Source organism: Ornithodoros turicata, chromosome 1 (genome assembly GCF_037126465.1).
Source record: "Ornithodoros turicata isolate Travis chromosome 1, ASM3712646v1, whole genome shotgun sequence".
NCBI lineage: Eukaryota > Metazoa > Arthropoda > Arachnida > Ixodida > Argasidae > Ornithodoros > Ornithodoros turicata.
In genome coordinates, this window is record NC_088201.1 from 48763781 (window position 1) to 48782813 (window position 19033).

The 19033-nt window shown below is 45.7% G+C and overlaps 1 protein-coding gene and 1 long non-coding RNA gene across 2 annotated transcripts in view; one reads left to right on the forward strand and one right to left on the reverse strand.

Annotated features, from left to right (window-relative positions):
• LOC135378203 (sodium-dependent noradrenaline transporter-like) overlaps window positions 1-19033 on the reverse strand; it is a 114986-nt gene that overhangs the window by 19048 nt on the left and 76905 nt on the right. Inside the window, exons 3-6 of the mRNA XM_064611147.1 lie at window positions 6274-6785; window positions 5784-6071; window positions 4302-4433; window positions 2108-2348 (exon numbers count right to left, since the gene is read on the reverse strand). Coding sequence (XP_064467217.1) covers window positions 2108-2348; window positions 4302-4433; window positions 5784-6071; window positions 6274-6595 — 983 coding nt within the window. The 5' untranslated portion in view covers window positions 6596-6785. The remainder of the gene's footprint in view (window positions 1-2107; window positions 2349-4301; window positions 4434-5783; window positions 6072-6273; window positions 6786-19033) is intronic.
• The window catches only part of LOC135378207 (uncharacterized), a 97649-nt gene that overhangs the window by 2157 nt on the left and 76459 nt on the right, over window positions 1-19033 (forward strand). The window contains exon 2 of the long non-coding RNA XR_010418312.1: window positions 5040-5096. This is a non-coding gene — a long non-coding RNA (uncharacterized LOC135378207). The remainder of the gene's footprint in view (window positions 1-5039; window positions 5097-19033) is intronic.

The following is a 19033-nucleotide window of genomic DNA, read 5'->3' on the forward strand; positions in this document are numbered from 1 at the left end:
AAATTATGCGATTAAATACGGTAACTGGAGCAGATTTACATGTAGGGTGTATGTCAGCCTATTTGTGTGCCGACATGCTGCACGTGCCGCAGGGTAGAACTGCGGATTCTTTGACCACCTGGGGTTCTTTTTGACGTGCGCCGGGAATCTAGCTCCGACACACGGGGCTGAATTTCCAAACGCGAGCGGTGCAACTGATTACGTCGACAAATGGCGTCGAATGTTCTATGTGAATCGGCAAATGCGTAACGAAACAGGATCTGTCAAGGGAAGATTAGGGTGGAAGGTCTTTATGACTTTCACGTGGGGTCACCTCAGAGAGAGGCTACGCGAACTGACGCAGTAATACGTGACTAGCAAAATACAGGGGCCAAATACCAGGAACTTTCTCGAATATAAGGTAACTCAAGTATGTGTGTTTTTTTTTATAACTGTTAATTGTAGTTCTCTAACTTACCAGTTTTGCCAATCCTCATTGTCAATATATTTTCGGCTTGCACAGAACAGTGGCGTACTCGTATTTTAATCGTGGTAGTAGTTTACCAAGATATGCAACACATGTGCATTTCCGGTCGCTCTTCGAATGAATTTAGTACACACATCCGATTGTTATCAGCAATTGAACCTCTGTATGCATTAAGGGGATACGTTGATGATGATGATGATAGCAACAAGAAAAAATCGCGACGTATGTCGCAACAGGGCCGGACTGGCTACCCCAGTACACGTACACTCGACTAGGTAATGAAAATTAAATAAGGATGCGAAAAAGAAGAAAAGGAAGTTGGGAGGGGGGGGGGGGGTAATGGCAGGATCGGAATTAGTGAAGAAAGAGACAGCGATCAACTAATGAGAAGCACCGGGGGAAAACACATGCGTCCAGTCGAGTTTCTTCAGGGAAAAGATCCAGTACTTGCAATGCAGATGTTTGGTGCTGCGCTGGCCAACGACCCAATTTTCTTTTTCTTTTTCTTTCTCGGCATCAAACGGTCGAGCGTCGCTGAGCGCAAGTCGCTTCCAGGACCTTGCGACTGCCGGCGTACATGAAAACAGTCACGTAGCCAGAAAAATATTTTGGGTGGGGTTCTGTGGTAACTTTACATGGGGAGGAGGATTTCACTCGCGTTTCCCTTTCCTAAACGTCTTCTACAACCTACGACCCCACATTCGCTGCAGTTGGGAGAAGCAGACTTTCGGAGTTTATGTGAGAGTCTAGCGCTGTACGGGACATTCCTATACCTCACAAGTACCCCCTAGCCTATACAGTATTCCACCTCTGCGTACCCTATACGTGTTCGTGTTAGCAGAGGTACGGGGTGTTGTAATCTTATTGAGCTCCTCAATGAGCCATAACCTCGTTGCTCCGCTACACGGACTTTTTCTTTCCATTTTTTTCTACACCAAAACCCCGTACACGCAGTGCTATATTGAAACCGGGGATATGTCACGTTCTTGGACGTCTTTCTCTTCTACGAAGACGCACACCCTGAGGCGATGCGGGTAGCGCACACGCGCATGTAATGTGGATATACCTACGTGTATGCTGTACATTTTTCACGGTCGTTAGCCGAGAAAAACCTGCTGCAATCACCTCTCCCAGTGTTCACATGAAGTTTTCTCGTTTCGGTATTTTCGGCTTATTCCTTTACTGCGCACAGAGGCTCAATTGTTGTTGGCAAATGACACGCCTATGTGCACTCGCCGTCGAGAAGATGACGAAAAGGAAAAAACAAAAAACAAACAAACAAAAAAGAACGCGTTAAATGTTCTTGAAGACTTTTCAGTTCGGAGTAGACTCTCATTGGTCCCTTCAAACGATTTGTCCAGTCGTCGCGGGAGAGCGTTTGGAGAAACCAATCCGAGGTCTGTCCGCATTCACGTGCTTCTTGAGAAGGAGAGGGAGAGAGAAAGCGCGTAAATTGCGGTTTCTTTAACTCATAAGTCAGGAACGACGCAACTGATGAATCTCGTTCCTTTTTTGTTTTGGTACCAACGTAACGGGATCTTTCATTCCGGGCGAGGAGAAACGTTCGCACTTTCGTGCCCCTTTAATGTGTGCCACAGAGTCTGACCCTGAGTCTGACTATGAGGGTGTATACGAACTCACTTGAAGAACTCCAACGCTGGTGAGTTGCGATTTGTTGGCGAGATCTGTGTTGTGTTATTGCTCCGGCTGATATCTAAGAAAGAGCCAGTGTAGCAGTTCTCGGTGTTCCATGGATTGCCACAGTGCGACCAGGGCAATTCGGAGCGGAAAGATGAGAACATGAAGTACAACGCCCAGCCGATGATGACGTTGTAGTAGAAGGAGACGTACCACGACACCAGAACGGCACAGTAGCCCACACCTGTGCAATAATTTACTCCGCCGATTAACATCCGCGTGCATGAGCTGATGTTTGACACAGACAGTCAAGGGTGCAGAAGTCTTCGGCAAGAAGACGAATCGACGAAAGGATGTTCTTTTGAGAAAACGTGGCCATCCTATATTTCCAGTCTTATTTTAATGTCGATTTGTCTTGTTACCGAAGACGTCTGCACCCTTCTTCTCGTTCTTTTCAGAAAATATTGCCATCCTATTTCCAGCATTACTTTTTACATCGGAAGAAGAGCGCTAGGGTAGCCAGCCAATTCTAACATTGTTGGAAGTAACCGAAGCCCACCAGTTCCAGGAAGCAATTTCTATAATTCTAGTTCGAATACACTGGCCGTTTTTAAACACGCGTCGCTGTAATTTAAATAAATACATTTTTGGACGTATGTTATTCCAGGTGTACGGGTTCTCGTTTGATTTTTACGAAATTGGGCGGGTGTTAATCGGCAACGAAAATAACATTAACAACAACGCCTTTATTTTGATGACGACGGTCGCCAGAGGCCATACGGAGCCGACATCTATCTGGTATTGAAAAATCGGAACTTTCGGCGGTAATATTCAAACTAAAAATAAATACCCGAATTCGGGTGGAGAAAACGTCACGAGCTGGCTTTTGTAGGTAAAAAAAAATACTGCGGAAAATATCAAATTTCAAATCAGAAACACGTAGAGCTTGTTTCGGTACACACAAGCATACATCATCATGCTGTCATCCGACATGGCAGCACAATGAAAGAATGGCTAAAAAGCAAGCGAGCTGGTGATTAAAATTCATACTACTCAGTTTTATTATTTACTGTATTGATTTTTTATTTTATACTGAATTTATTATTCAGTTTTCGCAGTTCCGTCTCGGAGGTTTTAGTAATATGAAGGGCAGCACGCTCGTTCCGGTTCACGAGACGCAGTTTACAGAACGCGCGCTCAACATTTACGCCAGAAACTGAGACGGCAAGGATGTTTACGTATGAGACATTTTGATAGTTTGGTGCTTGTGGCCACGTTCGGACATAGCAAGCTTAAAACCGCATGGGGATGACAGCATTCTCTGGTCAAGCATAGACATAATCTGAAACTTTTTTAGACCATCCATTTGTGTTGTCCTCTCGTACGGAGTCCGAAAAGAGTGCTCCGACAGCCGAGAGTAGCGAAGACTCCAAAAGAACTTCATTTCCGCACAGCATCTATTTATCTCCCTTCCCAACGGCAGGACAAGCGCCACGTGTGCGCGGCACCCCCCATACGAAGTAAACACTCGCGTTTACATGATACTGGTGTGCTGCTGATAATGACGGCTGCGCCGTGATACAACACACCATTGAGGGATAAGCGCGAATGACGACTGAAAACATTTTCTCGCACGAAGTTGACACTTCCTTGTTCTGCCGTGCGGTGAAGTGACGTGTACGTCTTCGCCGGGACACGTTTCCGCCTTTGTCGCAGTCCGACCTTTCACTGATTATCTCTAATTAAAATTTTCCGAATGTTTGTGATTCGCCTGATCAGCCTATACGCGGACGTTTGGATATTGCACCGGACACTGTTTGGTTGTTTTCCCGATTTAATTGCCTTGCCTTTCGGGGCTTTAATTGCCAACTGTTTATCCGATAGGGGCGCTATTTTATAGCTGATAATTCAGTGCACGTTAACGTTAAGTTAACGAAGACACCGAAAGTACAGAATTGTAAAGCCTATACTTAGCAAAATTTGCTGTCTACTGCTGCCTGAAGTTCAGTTCGTCTGCCTTTCTTGAGTGTGACATGCTAAACAGGAGTTATCCTGTATTCAGCAGGTCTGCGACAGTTGCTTAGCTGATACCCGTTTCGAAGGTGCCATGTGTGAGATTTTGAACCCAAAGCGGCGAAGTAAAGAAGACTGCTCTTGTTGTGCTTTTGTAGTTGACAAATACGTAACCAAGACTTGCCTTTGAATAGCGGGCATATCTTCCAGACGCTGATGGGACCCTGTCGGTTATACTGTCCAAGTACAAGTTCCATGTAGAAAAGAGGCAGGGCTCCAAATATTAACATCAGCATATACGGGATAAGAAATACACCTGCAAAACACGACAGATACTCGTTCGATTTCTTGCAGAACCATCTGTCCCGTGTTACAGGTACACTATAAAATTGTATACAATTACAGGTACATTTCACCACCGTGTACTGGAAAAAAATAACGGTTCCAGTTAAACTTGAAAGAGCTTGCTCAAAAGGCGCGCTCATATAGGCTTATGCTATCGTAACGTTGTAGAGAGACTGTACTGTACGACTAACGACATACTTAACGGAACTTTTGTGAAGCGAATGACTATTGCCGTTTACAGGGTTTCTGTAAAGATTTTAGTAACTTAGCCAAAACTTCTTGAGTGTATGGTGAGTTCAGTATATCGCGCTTTACTGTATATACAATAAGATTCCATGATAGGCAAGCCTGAGCGATGGGCAAGACACGTAAACAAACACAAACACGAAGGCTCAAAACCAGCAAGACGTTTAATTGATAACAACTAACTTCATGAACATGTAGACCACGGAAATAATGGAAATACGGTAAATAAGACCACGGAAATAATCCTTACGGAGTAAACATATGAGTTAACTGTGTCACCTATGCTGTGGATATATCACACAGGTACTGAGTGTGTTCTTTCTCCGTGCAGTTAACCACCTTGAAACACACGACATGTGAATGGGCGACCTGAACGTTGGTGTAAATGGTAAGTTAAACCATACTTCAAGCATAGGATATGGTTCAGGTGGTTATAGACGGAACTTAGTTTCTATATGCTTAATGTGCAACACAATGGGATTCTTTTACATAGTGCTTTTCAACAGAGCCACCTTCGACTGCAATGCTTGTTCCATCGACCTGGAAGCTACCCGACAAAAAAAAAAAAAAAAAAAAAAGAAGGAAAGAAAAAAAAAAACATTTTGGGCCTCTTGTTAAACCAACTGAGTACAGATTTGATACGTCGTCATTATATTGATATCATTTTATAGACAAAGGGAACAATATTCCCGTTAATATTGGAACTATCCCCATTCATCCGTTTCGTCCACGTGTTCGTGAACCTTCCATTTTTCTGTAACCGGTCTGTAGCCTAGATCACTACGGTCACATAATCCCCTCCACACTCTAACAAAGCAGCCATTCACTCCGGCCGTAAAAACCCGTACGGAACCTTTCTTCCCTCCGGGCTGTTGACCCACAATTCGCATGAACCTTTAAACACGTCACACCTAACCCTTTAAATACCATGCCAATGATGAGGACGGTGCCCAGAAGAAGAACAGTCTCTGTTCGAAATATCGGCGGCTTCTGTCCTGAGGCAACTCCCTTCCTATCCCCATTCAAGGTTTTTTGATGATACAGTGGTCTTATCTAGAGATAGCTTTTTACTCACCTCCGCCATTCCGGTAGCAGAGGTAAGGAAACCGCCAGACGTTTGCTAAATCTACCGCAAAGCCGATAATAGACAGAAGGAAGTCAGCCTTGTTCTTCCACGTGGGTCGATCCCCCCCTCGTGAGTCCCCTTGTGATCCTGACGTGACGCCCGTTGTCCCGTCTGTGGTGACTTTGGGGCTTTCGAAGTCGGGATGAGCCCCTTTGTGCACAGGCACTGTAGTAGCTAAACCGTCGACGAGCACAACTTCGCTTTGGCAGTCATTGGCATTCAGTTGTTCCACGTACTCTGCACGAGAATAGAGAAGTAACGTTTGACACTCGCGGTAGAGAGGTAGAGTAGGCAGACATGCGGTTTGGAGAACCTAAAGGGTTCGTGGTCATGAAGTTTTAAGGCAAATGGAGAGAAGCGTGAAATAAAGGGAGACCCGATAAAAGCATAACCTTAACACTGCGCGGGAAAAATAATAATTTATGTAGTCTACACCAACCTGACGAAAGCGGTGTGCTTGTTGATGAGCAGTAGCCATCGTCCCTCGGCGCTGCATGCCTGAGTTTCTTCCATTTGCCCTTCTCCGACCCACTAGGACTCTCTTTTGAATGATGATGGTGCGAGAAAAACCTCGACACCGGACTTCGTGGCTTGTCCGTGTCGGTCTTGGCATTAACCTCTGCCTTAACATCGCCAGAACCTTCTTCAGCGTCTGAGTCGGCAACAGAATGTTGTTCATTCTTCTGCTGTTGCTGAGCGTCCGTTGCCGGCGTCAGTTGTGTCGTTGCCGTTGTGTTGATGACAGTGTTGTTGGATGGCATCGTACTATGATGTAGGTCCTACTGGTAAACTTCAAAATGGATACTCGAAAAAATGCCTCGTGTATGGCGGGAAGAAAATGAAAAGATGCGGTACTATGGCGGACGGTGAACTCCGAGAGATTTTCTGTCTGCAGGGAATGATCAGAGCCAGTTGGCAAGGTCCGTGCTCTACCCAGGCATTTTGGCGGTTCTGTAAAGTAGAAGATATATTCAGCACGAATGATTCACACATTCTCGACAATAGATACGCGGGCAAATACATAAATCACAAAAATACCCTCGGGCACAGGGATCACCCGCTACTGTGACAACCGTAAAATTTAGTGGCTTCAAGCCTTCAATGGTCTTTGCGTTCGTGGTACATTTTCCGAACGCTTAGAAACGCTAGTAAAATGTTACAGCCGAAAATGTACGAGAACCTCCCACTTCAAATCATGCAGCAGTTGGCAGCCCAATCGCGAGGATACAGCCGCGGTATTTATTTCTCATGTTGTCCAGCACGAAGCCTGTTATACGTACACAAAAGTGCCAGTCTCCGGCACAATATTTTGAGCTGGTAATGGTGGATCCAGCTCTCATCTCCAGCTCGTGATAACCAGCCAGTCTTCGTTCTCGCTGTTCGTGTGTCAGCTGGCGCGGGGGTATACCCATCTTGCAGACAGCTTCCGATACTTGATCTTCTCATGCATAATATGATAGTCTGGGAGCCTAGGCTCATCTAAAGCATATGTCAGCTATTACTGTCACGGTGATGCGCCGGTTCACTCCAATAAGCCCGTAGCAACCGCAGTCGTCCCCGAAGTAATGTCACCTTGCGCACGGTCTGGACGTGGTCGAGGGTCTGCTGTACGACTCACCTCATTGTTGAACTTGTTAGCCCACTCGTACGCTTGCCTCTGAGACATGCATGAAGAACCGTACTGCCTTGTCGTTTGACGGTAAATTTGCAGTTGTTCCACATCTTCCGCGGTGAGAAATCTGACGACAGGGCGTTGCCCTTCTTTCGTCCACACTTCCAAACGAGATGCCATCCTTCATGGTTTCTGCTTTGGGGCAGGGTTGTCAGATCTACTAGGTGCGAACCGCCGTACTTCAGAGACCACCACGCTAGAGCCCTGCACGGGCACGGGCCCTCGACCCGGCCTCGGCTTCTTATTGGCTGTGTGCTCCGGGCCGCGCCGACAAACATGTTTCGGAGAGTCTGGCTCGGCCGTGTCGCGCAGCTGATTCCGCACAATGGTGGAATATTAGTTCATGTCATCACGTGCTTACGTAATTTCATATATTTGCAAAAACAAGCAAAGGACACTGGATTATGCGTATGATATGATTCGACCCTCTAGATCCTTAGCCACTTCACATTGCTCCCGACTCCTCACATATTTCACAATTACGTTCGGAAAACTTGGAGAGAGGGGTAGGGATTGGGAGAAGGAGTTTGTCGACAACATCCTCTACCTGCACAAAAACTTGTAGTATAACGATAACGCGCTTGCCCGCGTGCGTTCTAGATTTAATTTAGTCTCATACTGTTGCGGTGTTAAACCGCCAGTTTTTGTATGTTTGTGGCCTTGTCTTCTCTTCAGATAAATTTACTTATAAATGTGTTTGATAAGCGCTAGAAACGCGTAAGTCACGGCTGGAAATGCTAGGGCGGGCTCTATACGCTGAGTCACCGGGCCGAGCCGCATGAAAACAGGAAGGCCCGGGCCAGTTTTCGATGCGCCCGGGCCCAGTCGGGCTCGGAAAAGTCGGCCCGTGCATAACTCTACACCACGCTACCATGCCTATCTGCTAACCTTTCGGTACTTGTCCACACGTTTGCTGTTTTCGCTTGAATCACCCTCTTAGAAATAGCTTTTGGTGCATAATTGTACGTTTCTGCCGTAAGTTTGCATCTAGCATACCCCCCCCCCCCCCCCCCCCCCCCATGCACAACTGTAGACAGGTTCGCTTATGAAGAGTGGTGGCCTGGTTTTTCGAGAGCGCCCTAACGGAAGAGGTAAGGGATAATGCAGGTCGTTCCTATACTTCATTAAGCTGAGGGAGGTTGCATGTGTCTCTATGAGGGACACCTGCTCCTAGTCAGGCACGGCGTCCAATTTTCCCCGGCAATGTGTGCGTTTGCGCACACAGTTACCAAGAAGGAAAAAAATAACACCGACATAACATAACAGAATAACCAATTTAATCAGACGTTTCGTCTCCCATGCGGGAGACATCATCAGTGCACCCTCTGGAGGGAATGAGTGACCGAAAACCAGTTAAATCTTTGTATACGTGAATATATTCGCAGTTACCAAGGCCGAAAACTTCGACAACCTTGCTGTATGAAGTTTGAAAGGAACTCGAGATTTTAGGGATGCAGGTGGTGACTTGGCTACTTCACCTTAGAGCGCTACACGGGCCCAGATTTATAGGTCCGGCCTGTACACGAAGTCACGAAGGCTTACCCCAGCCCGGCCCGGCCCGCGGCCGCATAGTGCTCGTGAAACCATCATTGCTGCCGCGAAGTGGGGAGCGGTGGCGGTCTTCTGCATCGGGTATGAGTTTAGTACTCCACGCATTATTGGGTGTTGCATTATTATTCTGCAATATTAGTATCGCACGCATATAAACGCACATCGCACGCACAGGCCGACAGCGCCGCAGAAGCAGCTCTCTCGTCTCGGAGACGGACGCGTATTGCGCTGCTGAGAGGAGATCGTCGTTCCGTACTTCGACGACTCGTGACTCCCCGGCTTCCCGCCGATGGACCGCTGATATTCTCCCCCCAGCCATGCTGAGCAGAGTTGATCCAGCGCTCGCTTTCCGCATGCCTCGCTCATCAAAATGCCGCATTAGTTCATCGAATGCGCCTCGATGTGACTTTCACAGCGCAGTGGCGTTACCGCTTGAGGCAAGTTGACTCTCCCCAATGCTGTCACTGCGGTGCTGTAGAAAATCTAGAGCACATTCTTCTTCATCGCCCACACTACCAACCTTCCCGAACCGTACTCCACGGATCCCTTAACGAGCTGGGCTCTCGCCCCCTCTATCTCACAAAATTGCTTGGTCCCTGGCCACGTCCACAGTTCACCAACGCTCTGCCTTCAAAGCTCTCTTCACCGTTCTGGATACATAGGACTCCGATCCTTATTGTGAAGGGGTTCATTATTTCATTCCCCATCACCACCAGCAACGGGGTAGAGTATCGTCCCTTGCGACAAAACTCCCCATTCATCATCTCACAATAAAGTTGTTGTTGTTGTTGCGCATAAGAAACGCACATTCCAAGTAACATGATGTTCAGGTTGGGTGATCGATGCAAAGATGCCAGTAATACTGATAAAGAAAAAAAAAACGTGGTTATGTAGCAGAAGAATAAATAAAAACGTGTGTGTGTTTTCCGTCATGGTACATCCTCCGAACAGCAGCGGACTCCGTGCAACGTTCCAAAATCCGTGCGCCTTTTCCAAGGAAGTTTCTGCGGTATAACATATAATTTATGCATATGTAGCATCAATCTCTTGGCGATCATCGGCATAGAGCGGTTTTATTAATCCAACATTGCTTAAGCCCAACACCGCGCACTTGCAGTTTTTCTTTTAAATATTTTTTTTTTTTTTTTTGCGGCCACAGAAAGTAATTTGCGTTTTCCCCCTTTCTTGCGTAATCTATATGCAGCTTTTCCTTTCGTAGAGCCATTTTGACAAGGCAAACCATGCAACAACGCTATTAAAGCTATACCCGAAGCTTTCGGCGGTAGTTTATGCAGTTACAGGGTCGCGCGTTTGGTATGCAGACCGCATTCTTCGAACCATAACTCGGATTATGGCTCTTCTGGTTTCATTGGTTTCTAGTTTGGAACAAAAGAGAAATATGGAGATGCTTTCTCAATGGAGAAATGCCTCTATATATAGTCTATGGCGAAGCACCCCAACCCTACTGTTGTTTTGCGAGCCACAGTTATTGAATGCGTTTCTTGCGGTTTTATTTTCCTAGGCGCTCTTTGTACATTCGTTGGGTCAAGACGGATTTTATTGCGTCTTCTCGAGTATAATTTGGCGCGGTTAGCTGTGCTGGACACGTTTCCATCGGCTCCCCGACGAGCCCCCGTTAGTGAATCGTGATTGCAAGCTTTAGCCGCACATGAGAACGGCTACACAACCAGCGACTGACGGCTGCAAGTCGGCAAAACGCCAACGTCATTTCTAATTCGTTTATAAAGATTGTCGAAACGGTTAAAGAGCCAGAAAAACAGACCAGTTATCAAAACGATATACAACTTGAGCGACAACCCCTGGTGACATTACTTTATGTGCGCTTTACTTCTTTTCGTCCGCAGGTAGTTTGCAGTGCCTTCATAAACGACGCTCCAGGGCAACTAAGAAGTGCTAAGGTCAATTATTACACACACACGCACGCACGCACGTAAATGAGATAATGATGTGGTGGGTCATTCACCGCCATTATGGCGGTACACTGCCCCATTGCTGTTGTGGAAGGGATGGGAAAGGGATGGTGATGGGAAAGGTATCCTATTAGAGTTCGTCCATTAGTCCACTATTATAGAAAACTTTATCTAACTATACAGAGGGAAAGAAAACAATTTTTAACATCTACCCCGCTGGCTTTGTAGCAGGGCTTTCGGTTGGCGAGGCTCTCATCGAGATCGTTCTCTATGTGACTACTATTAGTTTAATGACACCGAAACACTGCCTGTCTATACAGTGTAGATTTAACAATAAATAAATAATAAAGTGTGTTATCGCCCACCGCCGCCGAAGATCACTCGGATAATGCACCAGAGACATGGACGAGCGGGTACCAGCATCAGCTCGTTTGCTGAGGACTGGTAGGTGGTATGTTGGAATCCTACCACCGGCTGTGCTGTCTGAGGTTTTCCCTGGGTTTTCCGGCAGACTTTCCAGACGAATGTCGGTCAACGCGACGCATACTAACTCCCCTGACCCCCGGCCAGTCCTTCCTGCCGTCCTCTCTCCACTTGTCCACGTCTGTATGCCGCTCATAGACACAGTTGCTTCGCGGCCGCTAACATGTAATACAAAAAAAGAAAAAGGAATCTCTGATATATGCGGGCCAGTTGTCAGCGATGTCCCATACTGGAAAGTAGTAGTACGACCTCACTCTCCTACTCTCTGATCGAAGTGAGCTCATGAGCTCATGTAGCTCATGACATTAACTTCCTTTACATTAATCGAAGGCGTGTGAATGTCAGTTAGGGCACTACCTTGGTTAGGGTCGCACAGAGATGTCACGTGTCTACCTTTACGTGGAGCATGAACTCCTGTGAGTTCAGTTTAGATTAACAATAAAAATATGTATTCCCGCGAGTTTGCGGCTATACCTTCTATAGGGGGACAGTATTTACGTATGTACGTCGTTAGAGGACGATGGCAGCTACCACAACTCAGATTCCCCCCAAGGAGCATAACTGAATGCGTTGCTCTTTCATGTAATCATACTCTTTCACGTAGTACGTATTCGCGTCAGCATCTATGCAGACGGCTGCTTGTGCCCAGCGGAACACAAGTGGCCGGCTCCTATCTACACGGGCAATCTTCAGTTATCATTGAAACACATGGCAATTGAACATGCGCTTAGCGCCACCAAGCGGGTAACGTGTCAACCTGTCCTGGAGCATTGGATGCATGCCTGGCTAAAGTACTTCTAAAATGTAATGAAATTACATTACCCATTACTCCAGTTAGAATGTAATTAAATTACATTACTCATTATTGCAATTGAAATGTAATGAAATAACATTACAATTACTACGAGAAAGTAATGACATTACAAAGTCATTGCTGCGAGTTTAATCGTAACGATATTGAGGATGTGGAAATTCATTGTCAGACGACACTACGTTGTAAGAACAAAACATATTTTATTCTGTGCCGATTGTGTGCGTCACCGTTCATAGTGGGCGTTGGAATTCTTTTAACTCGTCAGTCGGCAACTCTCTTTCTGCCAAGTGCCAACACAGAACACACACTCGATTCTTTTGTAAAAAGTACTGAGTAAAATTACTGCCCAAATGTAACTAAATTACATTACAAATTACATAATGTCAATAATAATGACATTACTACCCAGGTATGATTGGATGCAACGCAGTTTGAGAAGTTGTCACGTTACCCGCTTGGTGGCGCTGAGCGCATGTTCAGTTGCTATTGATTTCAATAAGAATTGAAGACTGCCCGTGTGACAGGGGTATTATACACGTCCATCTAACCCGTGTCTTCTTATTACGTGCATAACGTAACTACGATCTTAGGTACCGCTCCTTATTTTGCCAAAAGATAAAAAAGTTAATAGGCGTACGTTTGCTAATCTGCCCTCATTTTGATTTACGTCTACCAATACAAGATTATTCACCCTTCGAAGCACAAAATCGACTGGAGGTCCTAAAGACACACGCTTTTTGTTCTTTTCCAATTTTCGTCGGGGATAGCGAAGGGTAACACTTTTTGTCATCTCCCTGCATAGCACAGTACAGTTTGCCCACCATATTTCATCGTCCGCTGTCATGTTACGAAAAAGGCGGGCAAGCTTCGTAAATAGTCTCCACGACAGTTCTCCTTAATGGCATCGATCAAGCAGAATCCCGCAATTTTTGCCAATGTACGTATCATCCTAAATCAACGTAGCTCTGGCACAAAAGAACGACAGGGTACGAATTATTTCGAAATGAATTTCCACCAGCACGAAGGAGAGAAAGAGAGAGAGAGAGAGCGAAGAAATGACAAACCCAAACACGGGGCACTGATTAAATCTTCACGTGCATCGCCGTTCCCCTCCACAATAAAAGATTCCATCTCCTCAGCTCGAGAAGTGAATAGTACAATGAGAATGCACTAAACTGACGCCCCCGGTGCTCCCAATTAGGAGACAATGACTCGCACGCACAATGATTAGCACTCTTTACAAATGAATTGGGGGTTGTTTATGGCTGCGTTCAAACCGCAGGAACAGTGCATCTTTATCCCCCTATATTTAATCACCGCAAAACGACCTGAAAAGTACACCATACACTGTGGTTCAGTAGGGTAGCCAGCAATATATTTTGGGAGGGGTTCTATGGGAACTTTACATGGGGATTGGGGACGAGGATTTCACCCACTCAATTTTGCCTTTCCCAAATGCACTATCAAAGGTACGAGTTCGAGGGGTCCCGGGCCCCTCCTGCCCACGCCACTGTTGTGATCTGCATTTGCTCTGGGAATCGACTGCACTTTTGACTAATAGAGTTTATTCATATGTCGTCACTCGCACGGTAGCGCTACAGTCGCTACTGAATTTTCCGCCATGATGTATGGGTGTAGGAGAAAAGGTCCCCGGCAAAAACGTACCCAGAGAAAAGGTCCCCTCAAAAGTGCATTCCACAAAGATTGCTTCTTGCCTGCTCTCCTATTTGTTTGCGCTCAGTGGTTTACCCAGAATTTCGTCCTTTTTTTTTGGGGGGGGGGGGGGTGAGCTACGTTAAGGGGTGTATTTACATGCTTTTGATGAAATATTGTGCAATCTCACAAAAGTTTAAAGGCGTCTCCTCCAGATTTAGGGGGTATAAGGGGGGAGGGGCTCTGGATAAATCACTGTTTGCGCTTGTTGGCAACACAGTTTTTAGTACCGTGTACACAGTGCATTCACTATGGGCACCGTGCGCTAGAGTTTTCTGTCGACGGCAGCGGCCCCTCGAGGGGAAACGGGGCGTAATGCCCGGGATGCCGCCGCGGCGTAAAGCCAGCAGCGCCTAGCAGTTTCTCCGTTTCGAAAGTGCCGTTTTCGCTAGTTTCGCCGTTCGAAATGAGCGATTAATTTGAAGCTGCCTGCATAGAAAGTCAAAGGAGAAGATAAAATGGAAACCAATTCTATGTGGTAATCTGCCACGATAACCAAGTTAGTGTGAAAGAGAGGCAACTTGCCGTAAAGTTTTCGTCCTTCTCGCTGTATCGTCCCGACGGTTCCCGCCAGTCACATATTTGAGAGAGCGCTTTCACAGCAATCCATCCAAGTTCCTGCTCAATCTGTTGTTTCTAACTTAGAACTCATTCCTTGCATTTAGTATATTTGTCAGTGACCAGTTGAGCATCGCGATGCGGACTTATAGCACAGCAACTGGCGTGAAAAAGTTCTTGCGAAATACACCAATGAATGACCAATGAACATGGTGGAGCTTGGCTAAAATTAATGTCTGCTATATGTCGTACAGTATGTATCTCTTTTACTCGGACCCTAATTTTGCGGCGTGGCGGCGAAGACCTGGAAGACTGGCTTTTGGACCTGGTCTTCCTTCAATATACAGCTTGCATGCGAACACAGGGGAATATGGGAATTATTTGTCCTCCCCGAGCTGCGTTTCGCTACCCGTCATCATTTTATGTAGGTGCATTCTGTCCCTATGATCTTATTATCGTTGCCAAATCTTGCGATCTCGGTTTACAAGTGGTTCTTTGCTCCTTCCTATTCGTCCACACACACACACACGCACACAAAAGCAATCACGCGTTTGTCGAGCAGCAATGGTATGTTTCTTCTTAACTCTTGCCGATTTTTGTTTTATTTTTTAGCATAGTTTATGTCGTGTTTTTCTTTTGCGTGGTATTGGTGGCTGCTTCTGTGTTGCAATTTGCGACAGTGTGTCTGATGTACCTATACTAGGGCCGCTGTGGCTGTTCTTTAGCACTAATAAAACGTTATTATTATCATTACATATCCGGTTTCCAACAAACCACTACAAACCACTTCCACACAAGTAGTCTCACGGGTTAATGAGGCCAAAGTATAGTGAGGCCACGTAGCCAAAGCCCCAAAGCCGACATATAAAATACGGGAAACCACCCGTATAAGCACCAAAGCTACATACGTGAAGGCGCCGATGCGGCGTCAGTACCAGACCGTTACGCGCAAAATCGCCACGGGTGGCGCTGTCGATCAAGCGACCGCAGCGTCCTCCAGCTAGTGCACGGTGCCCATAGTGCGGATAATTGTGCACTAAAAGCTCCTGAAATTTGTATAAAACTATGAACTGAAATCTCTAAAGGTATTGGATATCTATGAAGATATCTATGAATAAGATATCATAAATGAGAGATATATAAGATATCATATCTATGAAGATATTGCATTCTACTTGCTATGAAAGCACGGCACCCAACACACAGAATCTCACGTCCTCGTACTATGGCCATTCTGCTTGGGAATCATTCCATCCCCGCGTCAATACTATGTGTGTCATACTCGTGAAAATCACAGTTCGTTTATACTATTACCAAGACTATTCGTACAAATACAGGAAAAAGGTGTGTATTCTGCCCTCGACAATATAACCTGCTCATGGGTTTCGGATGACGCACGTTCAAGTTGATTCACGAATTTCTGGGTGACTTATGATAGTCTCTGTTGCAATGGCCAATATACCTGACAGGGCAGTGTCCTTGGTTATCAGCCCGTCAGGACCTGGTTCAGCGGATAGAGGTAACAGCCAGAACTGGGAAGTGAACTTACGTCCGATACCATAGATGACGCTGACGTAAACAATTTAAATATAAGGCGTCGAAAAATCCAAATTTTAAAGTGCACTTTTAAGTCTAAATCATGACAATATGCATGGTGTCGAGTTCCTGAGTGCCGACGTAGTCGTCGCTACAATGCATTCCTCTCTTTCCATACACGATAGCTGAAAGTCCTGCTTTGCTGTTTTTCTTCTTCTTCAACCCACTTGCTACATTCTGCAGAACTCTTCTAATCTGTCCCATAGGTTTGAACCAGGATCGTGTTTTAAGCCTCCGCTCAAGCCAGACCATGTCAACAATAAAAAAAATTACATGAAAATTCGCGCTGTAATTGTCACTGAGTTACGAGCGATAAAGTATAACTCCATGGGACGGACTTTTGAGGGGACCTTTTCTCCAGGGACGTTTTCTCCGGGGACCCTTTTTCCGGCTCCCATGATGGGTAGGTCCTGAGGTCGTAATCGTCCCAGACTTTCAACCTAATCGTATTCACCGTTCATTTGGTGTTTCCAAGTTCCTGTACTGTGCGAATAAATATAAATCTTATTTATATTTATATAGCGACGTTACCTCGCTAGAGGGGACTAGCCTCGAAAAGGCGAAACCGCCACCATAATATTAGTCGGCCGAAGTTTCATTTCGGTTCTTGTTCGCTGCCATGTGCTATTTAGAAACCTATTGACGATGAAAACATGGAAATTATAGGTATACAGTGAACCCTCGTTATTATGACCATGGTCGTTCCCGAAAATTTTGGTCATAATGCGGAATTGTCATATTAAAGGGTGAGATTTGCAGAGGTTTCACTGCATTGTTCCCCAGGAGTATGGTCGTAAAGCGCGTATGTCAGATTATCGGGGGTCATATTAACGAGGGTTCACTGTATAGTACAAACAATATTCACAGTTCAAGGACTTGAACACACCACATGAACGGTGAATACGATGAGAGTGAAGGTCTGGACGGTCTAGACCTCAGGACCTTCATCATGGCGATAAATTCACTGGCGACTGTGGCGCTCCCCAGCGAGTACCGTCATGTGAATAAATCCTATAACTTCCACGTTTCTCAACGCGAATAGTCTTCTTAATAGCGTATGACAGCGAACGAAAACTGAACTTTGCCGGACGCACAGCATAGCGGTGGTCTCGCCTTTTCGAAGTCAACGCCGTACACTCTTAAAAATGAACGTCGCCGCCTAGCACGCTCCTAGCGAACCATCACCTTTAATGATAGCGTTATCTGCCATGATTTGTTGAAAACGGGAGGCGTACGCGTTTTTTGTGACACTTATGCTGTTCGTAATTGTCACAGATAAGGCGTACGCGTCCCATTTTCAACAAATCAGGGCAGATATAACGATATCATTAAAGATGATGCTTGGCTAGGAGCGTGCCATGCGGTGAAGTTCATTTTTAAGAGTGTAGGGGCGACGTCACTGAATGAACTCTAGGTATAGTTTAAAGTGGCAGCAACAGGGTGTATATCGCACCTGAAATATCCGTCAATCTAGCTATAGGATGTAATGAAACCACTACCAAGAATGAAGCATCTCAAAAGAACTTTAATGAGTGACAAGCGAGTCCGCAGTTGATCAGATGACGCCCAGGGGAGCTTCATTTCCTGGACGCCTTTACATGGGTCTTTGTCTCCATCCCTTCCATTGGTCGCCGTCACACATCCGACCTAGCGAGTCGTCCATCGCCTCGCAGATAATGCTGTTTCCTCTTCCTGCCGTCAAGTGGGGAAACACCGCAACTTCCGGTTCTCCTGCCAGTAACTAGGCGGTCAGCAGGACACGATAAGAAGGTCGAAACTGAAAAGCGCCTCGGGCTTGTTGGCCCTGCAGTTTCTGAAGCCAAACTTTCCCCAGGTTGTGTACCTTATGCGAGACGATCGAAGGTCCACACTATCTTTTTTGTGCGAGGATCATGCCATGTCATTCGGATGTAATGCGCAGAAAAGTTTATTGGTGGATACGTGTATGCGATGAAGGCAGCGGAAGCCAGCTGCTGGATAATGATTTCCGGGAACGGCCATTGGAAAATGCTGTTATATGTAAAGCATTGTTTCAAAGTCCTACGTAATGAATGTTATTGAAATATATTGCATTTTGAATATCTGAATACCATATCAAGAATACCATACAAAAATACGTATGAGGTAAATGCTAACAGTTTGCTCTTTGTAGACTTCACCCTCCTATCCTAATTTTAGAGGTAAAACTTCTCAATACTCATGGTTCCTTCTTTCTCTGTCCAACTTTATCATTTTCCCCCTGATATATTTTGTCGGTATATCTGGACTATATTTCATTGCTCTTTGCCGAATGTTGGCATTCCTATGGTCCCATATTTCTTTTCTTAACGGGAATGGACAATAAAAATAAATCTGTGCTTAGTATTTTTCAACTGCCCTTGGAATTATGCGTAATGCAGAAACACAGTTAACAGCGAGCTTTTTCATTATCTAAACAACTGATCCTCGAGAACACCGTTATCGTGCGGTTCCAGTTACTGTAATTCAGTAATCTAGTTACCGAACGACATGCCCACCCATACATGGAGACAGTTAAGTACTGCAGACGTCTGCTACTAAGTTGATATGAGCATATACGAAAACAAAGTTGTTGGGTTTTGTAGATGATATGAGCAATATCTGATTGACGAATACTGTGTAATATTGTAGATATATGTGCTGATATAAGTATAGAACCCGGATCTGAAGACTGAAGCAGAGGAATCAGGAAAGGGGTACACTACATCGCAGCCCCAAGACCTGTGACGAGTCTGCAGGATCTTCGCCCAGACCTCAGACTTCAGTGGGACGTGAGAAGCAAAGAGTTTCATACAGGCAGAAGAAACTTGCTCCTGGAGGTCGTAGTTCCAATGCTTTTTACTTCCTTTCGCCCCATATATGG